The following is a 23,319-nucleotide window of genomic DNA, read 5'->3' on the forward strand; positions in this document are numbered from 1 at the left end:
AAGCACTCAGGGCAGGGTTCTGAACACTGAGAACTGTGGTAGAGGTTTGTTTTGTTTTGTTTTGTTTCTGGGTTTTGTTGTTGATGCTTTGAAACAGGGTCTCACTACACAGAAACGCTGGTCTGAGACTCGCAATCCCCCTGCCTCGGCTTCTGTGAATGGCTTCATCATTTTTCTGGCTCTGGTCCCCGGACAAGCCCGACCCCTGGGTTGTCTCTGCCAGCACTAAAGACTGCGCCCGCTGCATCAGAAGGGCGCACGCGCTCTGGAAAGAATGCTGTTTACCCCACCCCACGCCCAGGCACGTATTTTTCCGGACCGTCCCTTATCCACTTCCGGCGGAAGCGGCCTCAACAAGGGAAACTTTATTGTTCCCGTGCGGCGGCAGTGTTGGTGATGTCGGTGAATTATGCAGCAGGGTTGTCGCCATACGCGGATAAGGGCAAGTGCGGGCTGCCCGAGGTGAGGGCCGCGGTGTTCGGGTCACCGAATGACCCCAGACGGGGAGCTGCAGGGCGGAGCGGGGCATTGTGGGAACAGCACGAAGCATAGAGTCTAGACAATGGGAGGGACTTGGGGGCGGGAAGTGACGCCCCCTGCTCAACCCGGGTGACCGGGAGGAACCTGGGTCAAGGGAGTGAGGGGTTAATAGAAACGAGACCCAATCGTCAAGCCAGGGAGTGGGCGTTTTAATACATTAAGGGTGGTGGGGAAGCGACCAGGTGGGCTTGTCTGGGAGAACCTGGAGCAGTGGGAAGGTCTACAGAACTGGAAGCCGGCACCCTCACCTGGGGTACCCCTGTACCCCACCCTGTACTCCTCCCTGTACTCCTCCCTGAGTCCGGGCCATATGGTCCTTGAGAGTGAGGCTGTCAGTCTTTGTTGTTTCTGAGGGGGTATAGTGGAGTGGAGGGGGAGTCTCTCTTTGAGCCCAGGTTGGCCTCAAACTCTCAAATCTTCCAAGTATGGTGTTAAAGGCCTGCCCCACCATGCCTGCCTGTCTCATGTTATGGATTCCCTAAACATATCGAGTTGCATCTTGATTTAGGGGAGAGAGACGGATTATCTAAAGTCCAGGATGAGGGATGATGTCACCGGGAAGGTCGTGTGAGCCCCAACCTGAGCAAGGCAAAGGAGAGTGGGTGCCTGCTGGAACAGCACTCTGGGAAGAGGGCTCAGCATGTGCAAAGCACGTAGGGTAGGGCACAGCGACATATTGGAGGTATCTGTGTGGCTGGAACTAAGGGATGTTGAAAGGGGGCCGACAGAGCATTGACCCACAGGAGGCCTGCCACTTGGGAGGTCATATGTTGACCCCTCCTGCCCTCTGACCCCACAGATATTCGACCCACCAGAGGAGCTGGAATGCAAGGTGTGGGAGCTGGCGCGGCTGATGTGGCAGTCCTCCACTGTGGTTTTCCACACCGGCGCAGGCATCAGCACCGCCTCCGGCATCCCCGACTTCAGGTCGGTGAACAGAAGGGGAAACTGAGGCAGGGCTCTTGCTGATACCTCTGGGGACCAAGGTGAGGTGGCAGAAGGACCTCTCCATTTTCCTATGTCTCTGAAAGGCCCAGCAAAAAGTCCATTTGCCCAATAGCCAGAACATACCCATGTGATAGTAGCTGCAAGACATGCTGGGAAATGTATTTTTCTCACAGCTCAGCCGGCCATTGGGTTTTATAGGGTCAGAATGACTCAATATTATAGAGTGAAGTTCTTTTTTTTTTTTTTCCTTTTCTTTTTTTCGGGGCTGGGGATTGAACCCAGGACCTTGCGCTTCCTAGGCAAGCGCTCTACCACTGAGCCAAATCCCCAACCCCAACCATAACCTTCTGTAGCAACCTATGACCACTGAAAGCATTCTGAGAATCCGCAGCCGGTCTCGGTCTCAACCAGTACTCTGCCCAGCTCCACGAGTTCCCTGCCTCGGTTTACCCCCAGGCCCTCAGCCTCTCAGCCTCTTTCATGAAGATTTCCCACTCTTTCCTTAGAACCCTTGCCTACCTGGCTGCCATTGTCTCCCCGACAGGATATAGAACAACTCCAAGAGCAAGGCTAGGGGCCGGAGGGGCCCCAGCGTCGCCCAGCATGGGCTAACTTCAGTGTTAACAGGGAGAGGCCAAGCCTGGAAAATGAATTTTTAACCTCTCTCCCTCTTTGTCTTCCTCTGCTGGCTATCCTCAGGGGCCCCCATGGCGTGTGGACCATGGAGGAACGAGGCCTCGCCCCCAAGTTTGACATCACCTTTGAGAATGCCCGGCCCTCGAAGACCCACATGGCCCTTGTTCAGCTGGAACGCATGGGCTTCCTCAGCTTCCTGGTCAGCCAGAATGTAGACGGGCTACATGTGCGCTCGGGCTTCCCCAGGTCAGATGAGTCGACCAGACGGCTTGCGTCTCTTCCTCCTTATTGGACCAGGGTACCCGAGCCCAAGGGTATTTATTAGGGGTGCAAATCAGGGCAGTACTTGGTCAATTGGGGGATTCTAGGCAGGGTTCCACCCCTGACTATGCCCCCAGCCCCTCCCTGGGGAGGTCAGCAGGGGCTCTAGGGCCAACAGATTTGGGGGGGGGGGGCGTTCAAGACAGGGTTTCTCAATGTCTTGGCTATCCTGGAACTTGCTCTGTAAACCAGGTTGACCTAGAACTCACAGAGATCCACTTGCCTCTGCCTCCCAATGGTGGGACTAAAGGAGTGTGCCGCCGCCCTGCTAGCCAACAGATATTTTGTAGTGGGGAACGGGTATTTGTGTGTGTGTGAAGATACTGTCAGCTATGCGTGTAGCAATTCCTCAGAACGGGGCTGACTGGGGTGTCCTTCCTAATGTGAGGCTCCAGGAAAGAGAAGTGTATGTACCTTGTGAGTGAGCCACCTAGGAGGGCTTTCTGGAGGAGGCGGCAGACTGGGAAGGAAGGGTCCTTACTGGCATCCTCTTCTGCAGGGACAAGCTGGCCGAGCTGCACGGAAACATGTTTGTAGAGGAGTGCCCCAAGTGTAAGACGTGAGTACTGCGTGTGCAACACAAGGCCCTGCTCCTCCCTAAGCCAGTTCAGGGCCCTAGCATGGCCTAGAGAGCAGGGGCAGTCTGGTGAAAGGGGGCTTGCAGACAAATAGGCAAACTCTTTCTTCACAGTCCCCCAAGCGAGAAGCTAGAAAATGGGGTGATACAGTCGTGTCCTTGGCAAGAGGGGTTCTTATAGCCAAGAGCCTACACTGTGGCTCTGGGCTGCTTGTCAACATGGTGGGCACACCAGAGCCTCAGGTGTTAGGCAAGAACTATGCTCCCTGAGCTTCAGCCCCTGACTCCCTCTTAAGGGGTCTTTTTTCAGATAGGACTTCATTACGTTGTCCAGGTTAGCCTGGAATTTGACATCCTCCTGTTTCAGCTTCCTGAGCGCTGAGCTCACAGGTGTGCATCATGTTTCCCTAGACGCCTCCCTCCCACCCTGCTCATGTGTGGACACCAGCGGCTGATACCAGTCAGGCTCAGTCCCTCTGCTTGTGTTCTGAGGCAGACTCTCTGAGAACCTGTCCCTCTTTGGTTAGGCTGAATGGCCAGTGAATCCCCGGGGTCCCCAGTTCAGCCTCCCAAGCTCTGGGGCGACAATCCTGCTCCACCACGCCCATCTCTTTCTGTGGGTGACTCGAACTCAGAGCCCTGTGTCTGCATACCAAGCACTTCCCAGACTGAGCAGTCTGTCTATCCCTGGACTGTTCGTCTTGCTCTGTAGCCCATGGGCTGAGCCTGGTTACACAGCCCCCAGCTGAAAGAACATTAGAAAATGCATGTCCACACTCTTCCCCTTAATAGGCAGTACGTGAGAGACACGGTCGTGGGTACCATGGGCCTCAAGGCCACTGGCCGGCTCTGCACCGTGGCCAAGGCGAGGGGACTTCGGGCCTGTAGGTAAGTAACTTTCCTCACATACTCCATCTGTTAGGAGGTGAGCGCCCCCTGACTCCCTTCCCTGACCTTTTATAGAGGGGAGCTGAGAGACACCATTCTGGACTGGGAGGATGCGTTGCCTGACCGGGACCTAACGCTCGCTGATGAGGCCAGCAGGTGTGACCCCATGCTCCCCAGGCAGAAGTGGGAGGGAATAACTGCACAGACTTCCGCAGAAGGTCGGAACTGGGTGGGACATCAGGGGTGTACCATCGCCCACAGCCCTGGGCAAGATAGGTGCAGAGGAGTGGAGACATAGTGAGTGGAAGGTCGCTGTGCTTTCCTGCTTTCAGGTTTTCTGTGGTAGTGGGGAGAGTACCGGGCCTTGTGTACTCTAAACAAGCCCTCTGCACAGAGCCAGCCCCACTGGAGGATTCTAGGCAAGAGCCACGCCCTGACCACGCCCCCAGTACCTAACTGGGGGGGTTCTAGGTTGGGGCCACCCTGACCATGCCCTCAGCCTTTTCTTTTCTAAGACAAGGTTTACCGTGTAGACTAGACTGGCCTCAAACTCAGTCTACCTTCTAAATGCTGGAATTCAAGGAGAATGCTTCTAGAGCTGGCTCAAAGCTTGGACCTTTTGATCCTCCTGCCTCAGCCTGTGGAATAGCCAGGAAAACAGGCCTGTGCTGCTGTTAGTTTTTAAAAACTGACAGTGGTTCAAAGTGAGACACGAAGACTGAATCTTGGCGCCCAAGTATTTCTCCAATGCCTGGCGGGTGGGCATGAGGGCTGGAACCTGAGGTGGGCCTGAGCCCGTGTCCTGTTCTCTGTTCTAGGACTGCAGACCTGTCTGTCACCCTGGGTACCTCACTGCAGATCCGCCCCAGCGGGAACCTGCCCCTTGCCACTAAGCGCCGCGGAGGCCGTCTGGTCATTGTCAACCTGCAACCCACAAAACATGTATGTGCCAGTGCCCTGCCCAGCGCCCCTGTGTCCCCTGCATGTCCCCTACGCCGCACTGACTGTCCCTCGCTCTGGCAGGACCGCCAGGCTGATCTGTGCATCCATGGCTACGTGGATGAGGTGATGTGCAAGCTCATGAAGCACCTGGGGCTGGAGATCCCCACCTGGGATGGACCCCGAGTGCTAGAGAAAGCCCTGCCACCGCTGCCGCGCCCAGTAGCACCCAAGGCTGAGCCCCCTGTGCATCTCAATGGTTCCTATAAGCCCAAGCCCGACAGCCCTGTACCCCACAGGCCTCCCAAAAGAGTGAAGACAGAGGCTGCCGCCAGCTGACCCGAGTGTGTGGGGCGGGACTGGTGCTTGAAGAAACCACACATGTTGGGGGTTCTTTGTTTTTTATATCCTGGGGACTAAACCCAGGTTTGCATATCCCACACCCCGGCCTCTTTTCAGATTTTCCTTTGAGACCAGGGTTCCCTAAATCTCTCAGGCTGGCCTGGAACTCACTACTGTAGCCCAGGCTGGCCTGGAGCTAGCCCTGCCCACCTCAGCCTCCACTGTAGCAGGGATGGCGGGCAGACACCCAGTGTTCAGCACAGTTCCTTCCGAGTCTCACTGTGTCCCTTGTCCGGGTCCTTCTGAGGAATCTCAGGGCAAGGGGAGTCCCACGCATGAGGAAGAGGCTGTGCCCTGAGGATGCACGTGCCTCTCCACCAATCACACCCCACTCACCACTCAGGATGTGCCTGGAGCGGCAGCTACACACTCCACACACCACTGCTGCCCCCTGCACTCACCCCTGGCCCTGACACAGAGCCACCAAGGACCCATCTATGCATAGGAGAGACAAGGGCCCACCAGGCACCCATCTGTGCTAAGGGCCCCAGGCTTCCAGAAGCTCCCAATGCAATAAAAAAATTCATTTCATTCATTTACATTTTGTTATATCTACTTATTTCCTTTGTGTGTGTAGTGTGTAGGTTCATGTATGGAGGTCAGCTGATAACTTGGAGTCAGTTCTTGCCTACCAAATGGTTCCTAGACGTGGAGCTCAGGTCATCAGTCTTGGCTCCAAGCACCTTTAACTGCTGAGAGCCCTCTCGCCAATCCTGTTCAGCCAACCCACCCCCACCTCCTTTATTCACCTAAATGTGTTAGAGTCCCTCCCAACCCAGGCTATGGGAGACCCTGTCCCAAAGGAGGAAGTTTGAAGGACCTGTTTTGTTATTTTGTTTTTTGAAGTCATTCCTCCCCAACATGGCCAAATCCATGGATTAAACCATCCCTGTGACACCATCACCTCAGGAGCAGGCCTCCCGACCACGTTCAGGTCTGGAGACATCTCCCACAACTCTCTTGTTTATGCAGGCACAGCGAGACCTGACATTTTTATGTGGGTTCTGAGGTTTAGAACTTAGGTCTTCCATGTTTGCACTGAGCCACATCCCAGGAGTTCCTAGGTGTCTGGTTGGTCTAGGTCAACCCACTCACCAAAGATCCATGAGCCACAGGCTGCACTCAACTTGGTGCTGTTTCAAGTCAGAAGAGAGGATACTTGGAAAGTGCTCTGGTCTCCCTGCCGCTGCCTCTCTTGTCTCTGTCTCTGTGTCTGTCTTCCCACTGCCTGGTCAGGGGCTTGGTCCCCCACACCGGCATTCTAGAGGACCTGATCAAGCAGATTTTTTTTTTTTTATAATTTTGTAAGTCTTCCTGATAGAAAGACTTTTCTTTTTTTTTAAGATTTATTTATTTATTATATATAAGTACACACTGTAGCTGTCTTCAGATACACCAGAAGAGGGCATAGGATCTCTTTACAGATGGTTGTGAGCCACCATGTGGTTGCTGGGAATTGAACTCATAACCTCTGGAAGAGCAGTCGGGTGCTCTTAACCACTGAGCCATCTCTCCAGCCCTGATCAAGCAGATTTTACGGGTGGAACCTGGAGAACCTCAAGAATCATAGATGCTGATTGCAGGACCTCCTGGTCGGGATATACAGTGAGAGTCTCAGGCAGAATCACGACTGATACCTGCAAAGGCCAGTGGTCTCCACTCTACCCTCACCATACCCCACCTCCAACATTCCCACTTGGTAATAGCAAATGTATGGTGGAGAAATCCTCAGAAATCCTGCTCAGTATGGAGGCTTCTTCATAACGTTCCAAATCGTCACCCAGACCAAAGTCCCCACCCCAAACCCTGAACAACACCTACCCTGCAAAGTCTTCATTCAACCTTCATCTTTCACAGTTCACCCTAGACGCAGCCACCTGGTGCCAGCAGTGAGGTCAGGTTCACAGCACTGATCTCACGCACAGTGGAAGGACTGAGGCGGACCGTCTATTGGCCACCCCCAGCGTTCCAAAGACAGTAATATGCACTGGAAAGCAACCATGTCCTTGAGTGTGGTAGTGTGGGGAAGCCTGCATTTATCTACAGTCTTTTTGAAGACAGGAAAGGACCCCAGAAAAAAATCCCGCAGATGTAAACCTCATGGGAAAGCCTTAAAATCTTCAGATGTTTCTCACCCTTTCAAATGCACATGAAATTCCACACACAGGAGCAATGGCATGGGGAAACCCTCCATTGGTCTTTGGTACTTTGTGGGTTCTTCCTTATTCCTCCCCTTCCCATTTACCAAATACCACTAGATAAGGGAGGAAGGGGGATGGGGTGGAAGGGCTGGATTTAACCCCTTTCTTCTTTGAGCACAACTACTAACAAACCACAACCAACCAACCCTCCTAACACTTCTGCCCCAGAGCCAATGATCATCAACCAACCACCCTGCCTCTTGGGAACCCTTGCATTTTATATGTTCTCCAAAAAGTGCCCAGAACCCCAAACATTACCCGATCACAGAGATTGTCCAGTGTACATGGTGTGGGGAAGCCCAAACATTACCCAATCACAGAGACTGTACAGAGAGTGTACATGGTGTGGGGAAGCCTGAATGTGGGAAGGCAGTTCCTGAGGATTGAGCACATGGATGCAAAGTGGGTAGGAAGGTTGTCGACTTCCACATATCCACATACCCACCAGGCAGCACGTGCACACACTGCAGGGACTCCATATGGACGCTTCCTGCTTCCATAAAGCAGCGCTGTCTTTATGTCCACCCGAGTGCACGTGGGAGACAAGGTCAGATCGGCAGTCTGGAGGACCTTCAGTTGCTCCTTTTCCTTACAGAGATGCATCAGAAAGCACCTGTGAAACCCAAAGGTACATAGTGTGGGTCACCCTACAAAGGGACTCACATACAGTGTTCCAGAAGCAACCTGAAACAAGAGAAGCAGTCCTACTAGCGTTGAAGATGTTGTGGTGCTGGTGTGAGCAACTTGTGTGTGTGTGTGTGTGTGTGTGTGTGTGTGTGTGTGTGGCGTGCAAGGGATGGACCCCAGGGTTTTGCATGTGCTAAACCAACACCTCACAACTGGGCTACATTCCCAGCCTAAGGTGTATTTTTTATTCATGGGTGTGAGTATATGCACACAGGCTCATGTGTGCAGGCGTGCTCACACCTGTGTGGGGCTATTTGCCTGTGCATATATATGCTAAGCCTGGAACAAAGTGTCTGGGTCCCCAGACTATTCTAGGCAGAACCTGGGCCTCATGTGCTTCTCAGCTAAGCTGGAAGCCAGCAAGTCCAATGGTCTCCATGCAGCCACCCACTCAGAACCTGGGTTGCAGGCAGTACCAAAACGTATTCATGGGTGCTGGGATCCAAACCCACGTCTCGCGGTCGAGCTCCCTTCAGCTTTAGCTGTCATCTCTGCAGCCTCTGAACTGAACTCTTTATATGCAACTAGGCTCGGATTATGCTCGGTTCAATGTCAACCTGTCACAAATTAAAGTCACCTGAGCAGAAGACACACCTGAAGAGACACTCTGATTGCCTTCACCAGTGAGGAACAATGGCCCAGACAAGGTCTGTCAGGGGAAACACCATCCCACCTTCTGCTCCTGTGGCTGCTGCCCTCTGGCTGATGGCAGTTATCATGGAATAGAGACCAGCGGTTCTCCAGGAACCTTCTGGTGCCAGATTGGTACTACTGAGGCACCTTGTGGACTCAGTAACTACTGTTTGTTGTCTCCAGTGAGAGACGGCCATTGTGGGACTGCTGTGGTGCTGAGGCTCCAGCCTCAGTGGTGGGAATCTGGTTCTCGGTGTCTCAGGTGGGCTTGTGCTGGCATTGCTGTTTTAGAGATAACTCAGAGCAAGCACACGTGCATCCACACACATGCGCATCCACACATACACACGCATACACACACGCGCATACACATGTGCATACACACACACACACACACACACACGGGCATACACACACATGCTCATACACATACACACACACACACACACACACACACACACACACACACACGCGCGGTTCTGTTTCCGTGGTGGTCCTGACCAAACCCCTCAGTCTCTGTCCAGTGGCTAGTAGTGACTATCTCGTGGGGCTGCTTGTACAATGACTGGTGGTATTTACTCATGACCTCAGAGTAGCAAATGTGGGAGTTCATCCGCTGCATTTTCTAGGTTTCCTACTGTGATTATTTTACTTATTGGGCAGAAGAACATATTGCTTTTCATTCATAAAGTATCTGAAGTGCCAAATTATGCAAAACTCGAGGAGCAGTCTTGTGTAGATGGTCCCTTCTGGCATCCATTAGCTGTTTGGTGGTGAAGTTGACAAATGCCTCCAGTCACCTATGTGATGATACATTTTTTTTGTTTTTGTTAACTTGACACAAACCTAGAGCCATCGGGGAAGCATGGATTTCAGTTCACTTCTGGGTGACATTGCTCTGTGAGCTTTGAGGACCCAGCCAGGTGGCCACCTCTTGGGGAGCCTGAGAAGCAGCCACTGGGAAGTGTTCCTCCATGGTTCCCAGGAACTTGGGAAGAGGAGACACTCCAGGATGAATTTAGCCTTCTCAGCAGCAAAAGGATCAACTGAAGAGACACATTGACTCCATGACAGGTTTCAAACTGGCAGCAGGTAATGGAATGTCCTTAAAGACACAACAAGACAAAGGCCACCTACCCCGGGATTCCTCAACAACACTTTCCAGCCACCGTGCCCTGGTAATGGTTCTAGAATGCCTAGAGATAAAGTAAGACAAGGCCACCTTCTCAGGATCTTCTATGTGCTTTAAATCAGGCCTGAGAGCCCACTGCAGGGTCTATTTTGATAATGGGAGACCCCAGCATGCTGGACTTCTGCAGAATAAAACACTCTCTGCGGTTACATACCATTTCAGCCTGGGGTGTCATTTGGGGAATCATGGACCCAGACACAGCCTCTGAAGGAATGAACACATAGCAGCTTTTCAGAAAAGGCACTGTTAGCAAATCAATTTCCACATTTCAAACCTCTTATCAGATCTAGGCGCTGTCTGAAGGAACCATTAACTAAGCAATTCCCAGGCAAGAGAGACTGACTGGCTTGCCAGGTGTGTCTCAGGACTAAGTTACACAAAGGCTGTGAGAATCCTTCAGGAAGAGCAACTCCACAGACCTCGGATAACAGTCAGTATTTACAAACGGGTACTTCAAAGCCTAGGAGCCATCACTCCGGAGCTCAGCATGAACAATGGTGGCTCCCGTAAAGCTCTGCTACAGCTCTACAGACCAGACTGGCTTCAAGCTCAGAGGTGCCCCTGCCTCTGCCTACACCCCACCCACATGTCTGCGATTAAAGGACTGCACCACCACCTGGGTCTTCTTTAGATATTAATGTGTTACTAAAATGTCTAATTGGATGGTGAATGCCTCATTATTTGAACACTTCCCTTAGCTCTGATTCTACCCAGACACCATGCCCCACTTTGTCTCTGGATGGCTCATGAAGCGTGCTGACCTACTCCTTCCTGAGTGCTAGACCTGGGAGGATTTCTATTGCAACCTAAAGTACATAATCCCCAAATCTGTATCCAATAATAATGTTAGAAATTATGAGCACTTGGACCAGCAGGAGAGCTCAGCGCTTAAAGGGGCTTGCTACAGGGTAATGTGCAAACATGGGGTACCTTTGGAAGACCCATGCCACAATGTGCTGCTAAGAAATCGTGCCAGGCAACAGATCTAGTATGCGAGGTTTACTGGAGGGGAGGGAGAGTGAATGGCTGTCTCAGAGTGGAGACATGAGGGAGAGACAGAGACAGGCAGAGAGAATGAACCAGGCGGGGAGTGAGAGACATGAAGGAGACAGAGCCAGAGAGAAACAGGAGAGAGATCTGGGGTAGCCAGAGCCTTTTGTGCACACACAGGGCACGCTTAGAGTTCTTGGCAACAGGTGATGACATAGACTGACACTAGGTCGATGGAGGCAGGCCGGTGGAAGTGCCTAATTGCTAACCCTTGCTGCCAAGCCTGACAACCTGGGTTAGTTCCCTGGGAAGAGAGAACCAACTCCATAAGTTGCCCTCTGACCTCCACATGCATGCCATGCAACCGCACCCCTACCTAACTTACCGATTAGCCTAACAAACAAACAAACAAGAGAGGCAGATATTTGTGGGCTAGGGAGATGGCTCGGCAGTTAAAAGTAGAAAAGGACATTCCAGAAAGGACATGAATTGCACCTGGATATGCCAACTGGAATTCCAGCCTTGAGAGGGTTGACAGGGAACTCAGTCTCATTGACAGACCCTAACCTGAAGACATGAGTGGAGAGAGATGGAAAATGAGTCCAACACCGACCTCAGACACCATCTCATGTCTCGGAATGGCCCCAAACTCACTGTGCAGGCAAGGATGGCCTAGGACTCCTGCCTCTCTGCCTCCTCCTCTCCAGGGCTGGGATGGTGTCTGCACCGCAGGCCTGATTGCTCTGAAGCTGGGGAGGGAGCCCAGACATGCTGCCTGTTAGGCTACCATCCTCTCATGGCCCTTTGACGTTACGGGAAATCCCTGCACCCTCTTCACTGGGACGCTGGGAAACGTGCCCTGAAGACCCAACTGTCAGGAAAGCTGTGCTGCGGGGGACAAAGCAGATGCCATCCTGCTCTGCCAGGGCTGGCCTTACAGGCACAAAGAGGTGCAAGAGTGGATGAAGGGCTTTCAGGTCTCCGTGGCTTCAGAGAGTAGCCAAGGCTGGACCATGTGTGGCAGGGTCTGCATCCCTGAAGGAAGGCCCTGAGAGTCCATTGTGTCATCTTAGAAGGTGAAATTTAAGTAACAATAGAAATCCCAGGACCATATAGTATCTGTCCAGGAAGTCTACAGACAGGAAATAGAGCTGATCCACAAACAGGACAAGCGCCCTGCAAGTAGTGGAGGTGGAGCAGTAGGACCACATCGCAGCTGCCCTACTGCTGTGAGGAGACACCGTGACCATGGCAACTCTTAAAAAAGGAAACATTTGGTTGGGGCTTGTAGGGAGAACATCAACTGTCAGTAAAAAAGCAGATGGCCAATGAGCTGAGGCAGGAAATAAGAGGTGGGACACTGTTAAGAAGAGAGGATTCTGGGAAATAGTAAGAGATAAAATAGAGATGGGGCGCGGGGGAAATAGAGATGGGGCGCGGGGGAGGGCGGAGTGGGGGGGCCTGAGAGACATAAACCAGCAGACAGATAAACTCAGAGCTGAGAAGACTCCAAGAAAGGAGCAAACTGGACTGAAGAAAGTTAACTAACCAAGGGGGAGAGATACAACGGTTAAATGGTTGAATAAGTTAAGAGTTAGTCAGGGGGGGCTGGGGATTTAGCTCAGTGGTAGAGCACTTGCCTAGCAAGCGCAAGGCCCTGGGTTCGGTCCCCAGCTCCGAAAAAAAAAAAAAAAAAAAGAGCTAGTCAGGGAATGAGTCAAAGCTTCTAACCTGGGCATTTAATAATAATTAGTTAGTTTCAGAATCGTCATTCCAGGAGCCAGGGTTGGAAAGGAAAACTTGTATTTTAAAAATTCTTTTACTGGGGTTGGGGATTTAGCTCAGTGGTAGAGCGCTTGCCTAGGAAGCGCAAGGCCCTGGGTTCGGTCCCCAGCTCCGAAAAAAAAAAAAAAAAAAGAACCAAAAAAAAAAAAAAATTCTTTTACCAGGGGCTTGCTTACAGTTTCAGGTATAGTGGTGCAGGATATTTGACCACACTGTGAGATTGTGTTATTTACTGTGGAAAAAGTGTTTTTTGATGTGCTGCAGCTCAGCCCTAGCACACACCTTTAATCCAAGAGCATCCTGCTTGAAATCCTTTTGTAAACAGGGCTCAATAGAGTCAACCATAGGCCAAGAGATGGAGCAAGCAACTGTTGACAGGAAGTGAACATATGTTTATTAAGAAAAGAAAAACGGGGGGGGGGCTGGAGAGACGGCTCAGCGGTTAAGAGCGCTGACTGCTCTTCCAGAGGTCCTGAGTTCAATTCCCAGCACCCACATGGTGGCTCACAACCACCTGTAGTATGATTTGATGTCCTCTTCTGATGTGTCTGAAGAGAGCGACAGTGTACTCATATATATTAAATAAATAAATAAAATCTAAAAAGAAAAAAGAAAAAAAGAAAAGAAAAACGTAGAAAGTAAGAAAAATCAGAAGGACAGAGAGATGGACAGGAAGTACAAGGGAGGGACGTTCAGGTGGAAGGAGCTTTCCCCATTTATTTATTCATTCATTCATTCATTTTACATCTGGATCACTGCCTCCCTCCCAGTGCCCCACACATACAGTCTCTCCCTCCATCCCCTCCCCTTCTCCTCTGAGGGGGTGGAGGCCCCCTGGGTACCCCCCACCCTGGCACACCAATTTCTGTAGGGTTAGGCACATCCACTGCCACAGAGGCCAGACAAGGGAGTCCAGTTAAGGGAACGCAGTCCACAGAGGTCAGCAGCATTAGGGACAGCCTCTGCTCCAGTTGTTGGGGGACCCACATGAAGACCGGGCTGCACATCTGCCACGCATGTACCAAGGCCTCTGTCCAGCCTGTGTGTGCTCCTTGGTTGGTGGCTCATGTTTGAAATGGTGTGGCAGAAAGAGAATCTGTGTGGGATGTTGGCTGAGGAGGAAGGTCAGCCGGGTGCTTTCTCTCTCTCTCTGAGCTTGCATCTGACTCACAAATCCTCATTGGTAAAATTGAACAACTGAGATTTTACTCAAAAACAGCAGTTTAGTCCGTGATAATCATGTCGGGAAGCAGACAGGCTTGGGATCCTGTATTCACAGGCAGCAGGCAAAGGGAGACACACTGGGCCTGCCATGGGCTTCTGAAGCCTCAAAGCCAACCCCAGTGATACACCCCCTAATCCTTCCCAAACAATTTCACTGAGGACCAAGTACTTAAATATATGAGCCTATGGGGGCTGATCTTGTTCAAACCAGCACAGACCACCTGAGCCTTTGCGAGCCCGGATGCTTCTGTCTGAGTTCCAGATGGAGACATGGAGCTGTGGGGTTGGGGTTTGTCCTGCTGAGCTCGTCTTCTTTGTTCTGATTATTCTTAGTTGTGACCCATTCCTTCCTCTAGGAATAGAAATATTTATTCTGTGCTAATGTCTGTTACAAACACGTAGCTTGGTTTTATTTGTACTCACTGAAAGTAAGAGTCTGAGTTGTGAAATTTGGACCTTTAAAACCTCATTATTGATTTTATGTGTATTAATGTTTTGGTGCATATATCTATGCCTCGTGATTTCAGTACTAACAGAGGTGAGAAGTGGACGTCTGTGGAACTGAAGTGCAAATGTCTGTGAGCCACCATGTAATACTAGGATCTGAACCCACGTCCTCCACAAAAGCAACGAGTAACTGCTGAGCCATCTCTCCTGGGCGCGCGCGCGCGCGCACACACACACACACACACACACACACACACCTGCCTTCTTGTACATAGAGTCTCACGTAGCCCAGGTTGGCCTTTGCTACACTGGAAGATTTTGACCAGCTTGAAATACATGAGAATTTGTCAAAATAAGAATACTAGTACTAGTTGTGGTAGCAGCAGTAATAATAATAATTAGTAGTAATAGTAATAATAATTGCCCAGGACCAGCCTCTGCCAATTCAGGGTTCTCCAAAATGGGGTCATCTTATTGGATGGATGTGAAACCAGCCTCTCAGGCACTGATGCTGGGGCAAACTGACAGGTGAAAGTCATTGCTGTGATGAAGCTGAGCTCAAAAACAGCTTGCAATTTCTCTCCCTCTTCTCCTCCCCCTCCCCTTCCTCTTTCCCTCCCCCAGCTATTCCCCTCCCTCCTCCCTCTCACTCTCTGAGTTCACCTCATTCTTTTATTGGCTATACACTTCCTTGTTATGCAATAATACACAATTATTTTCCTCAAGTCCATTATATTCCAAAAAAAAAAAAAAAAAACCCATATAACTGTCACCAGAAAGCATAGTAACAGTAATCGGGGCTGTATAGCTGTCTCGTGGGGCAAGCATGGAAACATGAGTTCTGATCCCCGGCAACCACATAAAAGCCAGGTGTGGTTGTCAATACCTGTAAGCCCGATGCTAGCAAAGATGTGTCCCTGGGGCTCGGTGGACAGTCAGCCTAAGTGAAGCCATGAGATTCAGGTTCAGGAAAAGACTTTGTCTCAAAAACTAAAGAGGGGCTGCCAAGAAGGCTCAGCAAATAGGAGGGCTTACTGCACAAGTCTGAGGACTAGACTCTGCACCCTCAACACCACACGAGGCCATGAGGGGGTGGAGACAGTAGGACTGCTGGAGCTTGCTGGCCAAGAGAGACTGTATAACCAGGGAACAAGGCTGGGTGTAAGTGACCAGGATACCAACGTCCTTTTTGGGTCTCAGTGCATACACAAGTGCACATCCCTCACATGCACACGTGTGAGTGTACACAAACACACAAAGGTGAAGAGCAAAGCAGCCATTGTTTTTCCCCCACCCCCATCCCCTAAAGCACCCACTGTTGACCTCCAGTCTCCATGAGCACACATATCCACATCCTCAGGTGAACACTCATGCCTGTGATTACCGTCCCTGGAGCGCGCGCACACACACACACACACACACACACACACACACACACACACACACACGTTTATGAAGTCCCTCTGTGTATATGAGCAGAGTGACTTCAGGAACAAATCCATAGCAGGATGTGGCAGCTTGCTCTGACCACGTCGTAATGTAAGCACTTAAACAGATGCTGTCTGTGTAGTTCAGTGTTGGGTACTTGTATGGGGTGCATTTTCAGGTGTGTTTGGAAGTAGGTTGGGGAGGGGGAGGTTTACCCACACTGCTCACACAGTAAAGACTGGTTCCAAATGAGTCGTGCAGTGTACCCTCAAGGACTCAGAATACCAGAAGGCTCTGCTCCACCCCATGCTTCTAACAAGTGTACGATCTTCCACGTTCTCTGAAGGATGAATAGCAAGAGAAGGCCATCCCACAGCGCTGACACACATGCAGTCATCTAGGAAAGACGAGTGACAGACAAAGGCTTTTGCACACACACTGTACACTTGCAGAGCAGCTCTCCAGTGTGTGACCTCATGTGTCCTTAAGTTATGAGAAGCTGAAGGCTCTCCCACATGAGTCACATGCATGACTTTTCTCTGCTCTGTGACCTCTCCTGTGTTCCTTAAAGGAAGAGAAAGGAAAACTGTTCCACATTCCAGACATTTCAGGATCTTTGTCCTACGAGGACTCTGTACATTTTCTAAGATGTTTTTTCCAGTGTCCTCACACTCGCAGGCACTCTTCTCACCACCAATCTCCACATTCGCATTAGCACAACAGGCTCTCTCACAGTCCTCTCCAGGATACAATGTGTCTTGTGAGGGGCACTTTCTAGATCTCAGAGACCTGCCTGGACTTTGTACCATCATTGGCTCCACCTACAGGACACAGCAGGACCCTCAGCCTGGCCAAAGCAGCCTTCTTCACAGTCTGTCCATAAAAGGACTGCCATTCACAGCAGGAAGAGTAGTTAAGGAGTCATTAGAGATTACAGGTAGCTTCAATTCAATGCTCGGAATCTTGTTTAAGACCATGTCCTGTGGGTTGGGGATTTAGCTCAGTGGTAGAGCGCTTGCCTAGAAAGCGCAAGGCCCTGGGTTCGGTCCCCAGCTCCGAAAAAAAGAACCCAAAAAAAAAGAAGATAGAGACATGCAAGTGTCTGAGTCCAAGGCCAGCCTGGTCTACAAAGCAAGTTCCAGGACAGCCAAGCTTACGAAGTGAAGGAAACCATGGGAAACAGAAAGCTGGTGAAAAAGTAATTGAACAAGGGAGCCATTTTCCAGGCCAACAGGCAGTGCCTTGCCAGCTTCAGCCACATGGCTCTGGGTTTATAGTCAAAAACAGAGAAAAGGAGGTTCCTCTGTGACTAAGGAAAGCTGATGAAACCAGGCACTCAGCAGCGGTGTCATGGTGGAGGCCCAGGGAGGCCATTGTGTGAATTTGTGAAGGTGAAGCCTGGACTGCCTTAGAGTCCCTAAGGCCTTAGAGATGCCAGGGCTGTGTAATACTACTGAGGGAAGCTGCACACAGGGAGTGGAACCAGCCCTCGAGAAAGTGTGTTGCAGTGACAAAGGAGTTGGAGATCTGAAGAATGCTCCAATGTGGAGAGCTCTGGGTGCCACTTCAAGGATATGGGCAAGAATGTTTACACCGGGCTAGGGCAAGGGAGTAGGCCCAAGAATTTGACACTGGGCTAGGACAAGGCTCAAGATGAATGCGACTGAGGAATGTGCTCTTTTTATCTTGATCTTCTTGTTAAGTCCCTGAGTACAGTAATCACTGTGGGTTTGCCTTGGGCCTCAGGGATCGGAAACAGCTCCAACTTCATCTTGACCAAGAAATGGCAAAGTAGGCAAGAGAGACGGTAGGAGAGCCCTTGCCTGGCATATGTGTGGCTCTCAGTTCAATCTCAAATACAGAGAGCTAGAGAGAAAAAAGAAAGGGTGGGCAGAGAAGAAGAGAAAGAAGAAAGGGAGAGGTGAAGAAGAGAGGGATGGGGAGAGAGAAGAGAAGGGAGAGAAGGGAGGAAGGAAAGAGGAGAGGAGAGGAGTAACTTGATTTAACCACTCTTTCTCCCACCATTTATCACATTGGTTTCACTTCCTATCACTAGACAGGAGAGAAAGGAGAGAGGGAGAGGGGGAGAGGAGAGATCCCTGAATCTAATTTCTTTCTTCTTTGAGCACAACTGCTAACAAACCACATCCAATCCTCCGAAATGACGAAGAACTACACAGCCTGTTCCTCAGAGTATTATATATCGCCGAAGAGTCCCTGAATTCCAATTGTCACACAATCTCAGAAACTATCTGCAGCCACTAGAGCAGGAGACAAATCGTAGTCAGCTGTTGGACAGTCTGAAGCAGCCCCATATCCTATACCTGGGGTTAAAACGAAAACATATTCTTATATTTGTTTTTTAAAAAAACAAAATTCCAGAATTCTCACTACAGATGGGAGAGGGGAAATGGAGCCAATACGAGATTTGCATTCCTGGACACAAAGCTTAGTGACAGGAGGCTGTGGACCAAGGAAAGTCAAGTGTGGTGCCTTGGGAGTGAGACCAACCAATAAGACAGTTGCCACTGAGGCTCAAAGACCTGAGCTCCCTCCTAGCACGGAGGGCATGGAGCATCGCTGGCTGTGATTTTCATTTTTTAAAATGTTTCTTTTTAGTGATGTTTTTTAAATGTTTTAACCTTTCTTGTAGCCCACCATGCACCAGAGGTAATGGGAGAGAAAGGAAACAGGTTAAGTGGACTTGTTTAGAAAGGTTCTTTGGGAGGTCCACATCATAAAAACAAAAAACAAAAAAAACAAAAAAAAAACAAACAAACAAAAACAAAAACAAAAACAAAACCAGAAAGGTTCTTTGGAGCAACTCCTATGAGGGGCTTAGGGGTGTGGTCAGGGGTGGACTACCTTCCTCTGCTGGTGATGCTGAATGGAATGGTTTGCATCATTGTGCTCGTTACAACAACAGGGTCAAAAGAAGTCCTACACACTCTTGCCCTGGAAATGGCATTCCACAAGCAGACAATAGAAACCTGATACCTTCCTACTAGACCCAGGACAAGGTCTGTCCCTTCTCCAAGTCCACATTCACAGTCCTTTGTGTGACTGGACCACAAGTCTTCAGTGTTCACCTAGACCAGGTTTTCAATGGTCACACTCAGCACCTTGGACTCCTCCTGGCAACAGGCTGGTACCAGGTCAGTGTGTACTTCAAACCTCCTTCCCAGCCCTGTGTTACCCTTCCCACCGAAGGGAACCCCACCACCACCCCCAGACAGGGTCTCACTGTGAAGCCCTTGCTGTTCTGGAACTCACTCTATAGACCAGACTGGCCTCAAACTCAGAGATCCCCCTGTCTCTTCCTCCTAGGAAGCGCTGGGATTAAAGGTGTGTAACACCACCACCCAGTGAAGGAAATTCCTTTTCCCTAAACTCTCAAATGTAATGTACAAACCTTTTTAAACTCCTGTGTCCCTCACCCCATCACCTTTGCTATATCAAACTCGCTTCTGTAGCTGGAAACCTGTCTCTAAGACTCAAGTCCCCTGGTCCCAATGTCCAATCCCTCCAGTAATTTATTTATTCTGGTTGCCCAGGCTGGCTTCAAACTCCTGGTAATCTAAAACACACACACACACACACACACACACACACACACACACACACACACACACACCCTCCCGCCTCAGATTTCCTACTGCTGGGATGTTCTACACATCAGATTTTGCCCCGTGCTGCGAAGGTTTAGTCCGGTTTCCCAGCCCCTCTATCCCACACAGTGGCCTAGGAGCCAGTTCCTGGCTATAGTGATCAGGTCTCCTCCCTAAGGTACACTCTCCTTGCTGGAGTCATTGTGGAGAGACTGATGGCTAGCTAGCACGATTGACTACCCTTTGCAGAGACCTGGTCTTTACAACTAGGTAACCTGGCGGCCATTCGGCTTTCCCTTCCCGACTGTCTAAAATTTAGCCACGGCCTTGAAGGGACTGAACAAGGCAGGTGGCCTGCAGGGTCAGGTGTCAGCCTGTCCCCGGGTTGCCCGTACACTGGAGGTATCTGTCCTGCAAGCAGGATGAGATTGGGCTGTGCATGGTCGCACACGCCTCTCCCAGCACTCTGGACGTGGAGGCAGGAGGATTAACGTTTATGCACAGTCCGAGCTACACAGTGGGACCTTTTCAGGACACGCGGCTCACACCACACAGTATCTGTCTCTTAGGGTAATTTAAATTGCAATGTAAGCTGTGGTCAGGGACAGTGGGAGAGAAAGACGCTGTCTGGCACCTGCAACACTGAGCTTGATCTCCAAACCTGCAAACAAGGTGCATGCGCGCCAGCAAAAACACAGACGTGGGACTCAGCTGGTAAAGCACTTGGACCCGAGGCCCACCCTAGCACAAGGGAGCCAGGGTTACTTCCTGGGATGCCTGCACTGGGGCACCGGAGACAGGAAGGTCCCTGGTTTGAGACTGCCAGCCTTAGAAGCAAGTCGAAGGTCACAGTGAGACAGCTTATCTCAAAGGAAGAAAATGGTGGTGGTACAGGACTCCTGAGGACAGATATCCAGAGATACCTCTGGTCTCTACACAGGCACATTAGACATAGTTAAGAGCTTGTATTTGAGCAGAATTGGAGTTTAGATGATGGTAGACACACACAGACACACACACACACATACACATACACATTGGAAAGGCCAACCCTCGAATATGATGACATACCCTTTCTACAGAATCCGTACACATTCTCCTCCGAACTTTACATCTTTTCTTCACTTTGGGGCGGGGCACACAAAAAATGTGATTCCTAAGATCTTAAGGGAAACTTCTTCTACCGTGTGGGCCTGAACTTAGGGAGTCACTTTGACCACTGAGCCCCATTGCAGGACTTTATTTTTCCAATATTCATTTATTTACTTATTTGCATGTTTCCAAGTAACATCTGCAGATATTCCTTATAACCGTTCAACACCGACTGTACGTGTACCTGCGTTCCAGGTACAGTGTTGAGTGAGGCGCATGGTTCCCATGGAAACAGCACCGCGTCTCATCCCTCCAGTAGCCCTGCGGGGCCCGCTAGTGTTGTCCTGAGCGGAAACTAATCCTACCTTGTACCCTAACCCAAGATCACGAGCTCCTGCAGACACACAAATTTTTAGCCTTTCCCTGCCCTTCCATCTCAATTCTAGACCTTTGGGCAAGATGGTGACTTTTCGGACCATAGATGTCGCCATCTTGACCAGCGGTAGCCGCGTGCACGCGGCTCTGGGCTCTTTGGGCGAATGAGGAATTATTTTGGGTCAAGAGCAACAGCGACGGAGGCCGAGTCGTCAGAGAAACATATTTATGTTTCTGGTATCTTACGATCGAAGTTAACATCCAGTTCCGACCATTCTCAGCATCCTGTTCCGGTTTCAGTCAACTTCCAGTTTTCCGTACAAAGAACTTCCTTTTCTTTCCCACGAACCGGAAGTGAAAATGGATCTTGGCCAAGTGATTGGTGGAATATTGAAAATGGGCAGGACCATTCAAATCCTCCACTAGCCGATCCCAGAACCTCTGATGCCCGCCTTTGCTCAAATGTGATTGGATAGTGGACAGCCCTTCTGAAGAAAATTTGCTCGGTGGGCGGGGTCTAGCGGGTAATTCTCTGACTTGGGTCGCATGAGTCCTTTTTTGAATGCCTGGATACCCCCTAGTCAGCAATGCTTAAGCGAAGCATTAATGCTCATATTCAGCTCCGCAAGATGGCTCAGCGCCTGGGAACGCTTGCAACAGAGAACTCGAGGTAGAGTTCCAAGTGGTGGAAGTTGAATTGAGCCCAGCGAGTGTTAATTCTGACGTCCATCATGTTCTCTGCGGCTCTCGCGGCCACACATGTACACAAAATAAGTATATTGATAAGACTGGCGAGAGGTTCAGTGGTTCGATTCCGAGTACCCAGGTGACTCACAACCCACTGGAACTCCAGCTCTAGAGATCCGAGCCCCTTTCTGGCCTCTGTGGGCACTGTATCACGTGGTGCCCAGACACGCAGGCAATACACAGACAAAAAAGTAAAGTAAAACTTAGTTCCCAGTGAAAGGTAAAAGTTTTAAAGTTGGGGGCGGGGAAAAAAAAGTTTTAAAGTTGCCCCCCTAGACACAAAGTTTAGAACAGAAGAAAAAAAAAAAAAAAACAACAGGTTAGGGCCCAGAATTGTATGTTCCAAGAAGCCTCTCCTAAGGCTATAGAATGGATAATTACATTGGCTGGCTCAACAGCTTTCTCCCAGAAACTAGCTGACCATAAATCTTAGAGAACAATCTTGAGAAGCAGGAAGCAACTTCTCCTAGGAACTAGCGGACCATGAAGTTAAACAATCTGAGAAGTAGGAGACAGCTTCTCCTAGGAAACAATCTTGGGGGACAGAAAGTTTTTCCTTGTGATTTTTCACTGTTATTCTATGACGCCATCCCTGCCCCCTCGGGTTGTGGTTTCTCCCTTTAAATACCTCTTCTCCCAGCCTCTCCACTGGCAGTGGTCGAACTCCACTGCCCCTGCGTGGGATACGAGTCTTGACCCCAGTGCACTGGTTGCTATCGATAAACCTCATGTGATTACAACAAGGACGGTCTTGTGTGAGTTCTTGGGGGGTCGCGTCATCCTGAGACTTGAGTGAGGGTCTCCCCACTCCGGGGGTCTTTCACCAGCACTCCCACATAGTACTACCTTCCCTTGAAAGCACACAGTGTGACCACCGCCGGGCACTATTCCTCCTTAATTTCGTTCGCTTTCAACATTTTCACTTTCTTTGTTTCTTCATTTTATTTTAATTTTTGTTTGAGACAAGGGTGCACTATGTAGACAAGGCAAGCCTCCTACTCAACAGAGATTCCCTCTGCCTCTGCCTATATCTCCGGAGCCTGGTCTCTGCACTCCCAGAGGCGCTAGCCACCTCCTAGCTCACCTCCACTTCCCCCCCCCAGGTCCCTCACAGCCACCCACCCACACCCCAACCCTCCCCCTTGATCCCTGGCTCCTCAGCGTGCCCACACACACCCTGCCCCCACCTCCTTTCTTCCGGTCTCTGGAAGCCTGTGGAGTCCTGCTTCGGCCAGAAGATGGCGACGGCGCTCGCCTCTGCGCACCGCATTGCGTTGAGGTTCAGCGCTGCAAAGAAAGCTTCCAGAAGGAAAAGCCTTTACCTCCTGTAGGTGACCACCGGGGTCACCCTGCCCAGGAAGCCCCAAAATGTTCACGTGTCTCAAGCGATTATTCGATGAACGTCTGCACCCCAGACGGTCGGAGGGGGAGCAGGGGAGAATGAAGCCTTGAAATCTTGGTCACTTCCTATGCTTGTGTGTGTGCACGTGCGCATATGCGTGTGCGTGCGTGTACGTGTGTGTTTAGCGTGGTGTGTTTGTAGTTAGTGTGAACTCTGTAGCGTGTGGTTATTGTGTGGTGTATGTGATTGTGTGGTGTGTGTGGTTAGTGCCGTGTGTGTGTGTATGTGTGTGTGCACGCTCACGTGTGTTGGAGTTG

The 23,319-nt window shown here is 50.5% G+C and overlaps 1 protein-coding gene and 1 long non-coding RNA gene across 13 annotated transcripts; one reads left to right on the plus strand and one right to left on the minus strand.

Annotated features, from left to right (window-relative positions):
• The first annotated feature begins 302 nt into the window (after positions 1-302).
• On the plus strand, positions 303-5,790 carry Sirt6 (sirtuin 6). 11 transcript variants are annotated; one of them, XM_063263185.1, is made up of 9 exons: positions 541-793; positions 1,049-1,222; positions 1,340-1,467; positions 2,188-2,370; positions 2,945-3,004; positions 3,815-3,910; positions 3,986-4,066; positions 4,729-4,852; positions 4,934-5,790. In XM_063263185.1, the coding sequence occupies exons 2-9, from the start codon at positions 1,181-1,183 to the stop codon at positions 5,186-5,188; spliced, it is 969 nt and encodes a 322-aa protein (XP_063119255.1). In that variant the 5' UTR covers positions 541-793; positions 1,049-1,180; the 3' UTR covers positions 5,189-5,790. The 11 variants fall into 11 exon arrangements, with proteins under 11 accessions (XP_063119252.1, XP_063119256.1, XP_038934597.1 ...); NM_001031649.1 differs by lacking the exons at positions 541-793; positions 1,049-1,222 and adding an exon at positions 364-462; XM_039078666.2 differs by having other exon boundaries at positions 541-1,222.
• A 788-nt stretch (positions 5,791-6,578) lies between these two features.
• Positions 6,579-22,750, minus strand: LOC102551996 (uncharacterized). 2 transcript variants are annotated; one of them, XR_001838737.3, is made up of 2 exons: positions 20,713-22,750; positions 6,579-8,065 (listed from the first exon to the last, which is right to left on the minus strand). It is a non-coding gene; the product is annotated as an uncharacterized LOC102551996 (long non-coding RNA). The 2 variants fall into 2 exon arrangements; XR_010053551.1 differs by having other exon boundaries at positions 10,119-22,750.
• Positions 22,751-23,319: the final 569 nt, after the last annotated feature.

The sequence above is a fragment of the Rattus norvegicus genome, chromosome 7 (assembly GCF_036323735.1).
Source record: "Rattus norvegicus strain BN/NHsdMcwi chromosome 7, GRCr8, whole genome shotgun sequence".
In the NCBI taxonomy this organism is placed as follows: domain Eukaryota; kingdom Metazoa; phylum Chordata; class Mammalia; order Rodentia; family Muridae; genus Rattus; species Rattus norvegicus.

What these genes read in the sequence shown, in the direction of transcription:
- Sirt6 (XM_063263182.1), top strand. Translation starts at nt 397, where the DNA reads ATGTCGGTGAATTATGCAGCAGGGTTGTCGCCATACGCGGATAAGGGC. An exon ending in GTGCGCTCGGGCTTCCCCAG is followed by an intron (nt 2,371 to 2,944) that starts GTCAGATGAGTC and finishes CCTCTTCTGCAG; the next exon opens with GGACAAGCTGGCCGAGCTGC. An exon ending in GAGTGCCCCAAGTGTAAGAC is followed by an intron (nt 3,005 to 3,814) that starts GTGAGTACTGCG and finishes TCCCCTTAATAG; the next exon opens with GCAGTACGTGAGAGACACGG.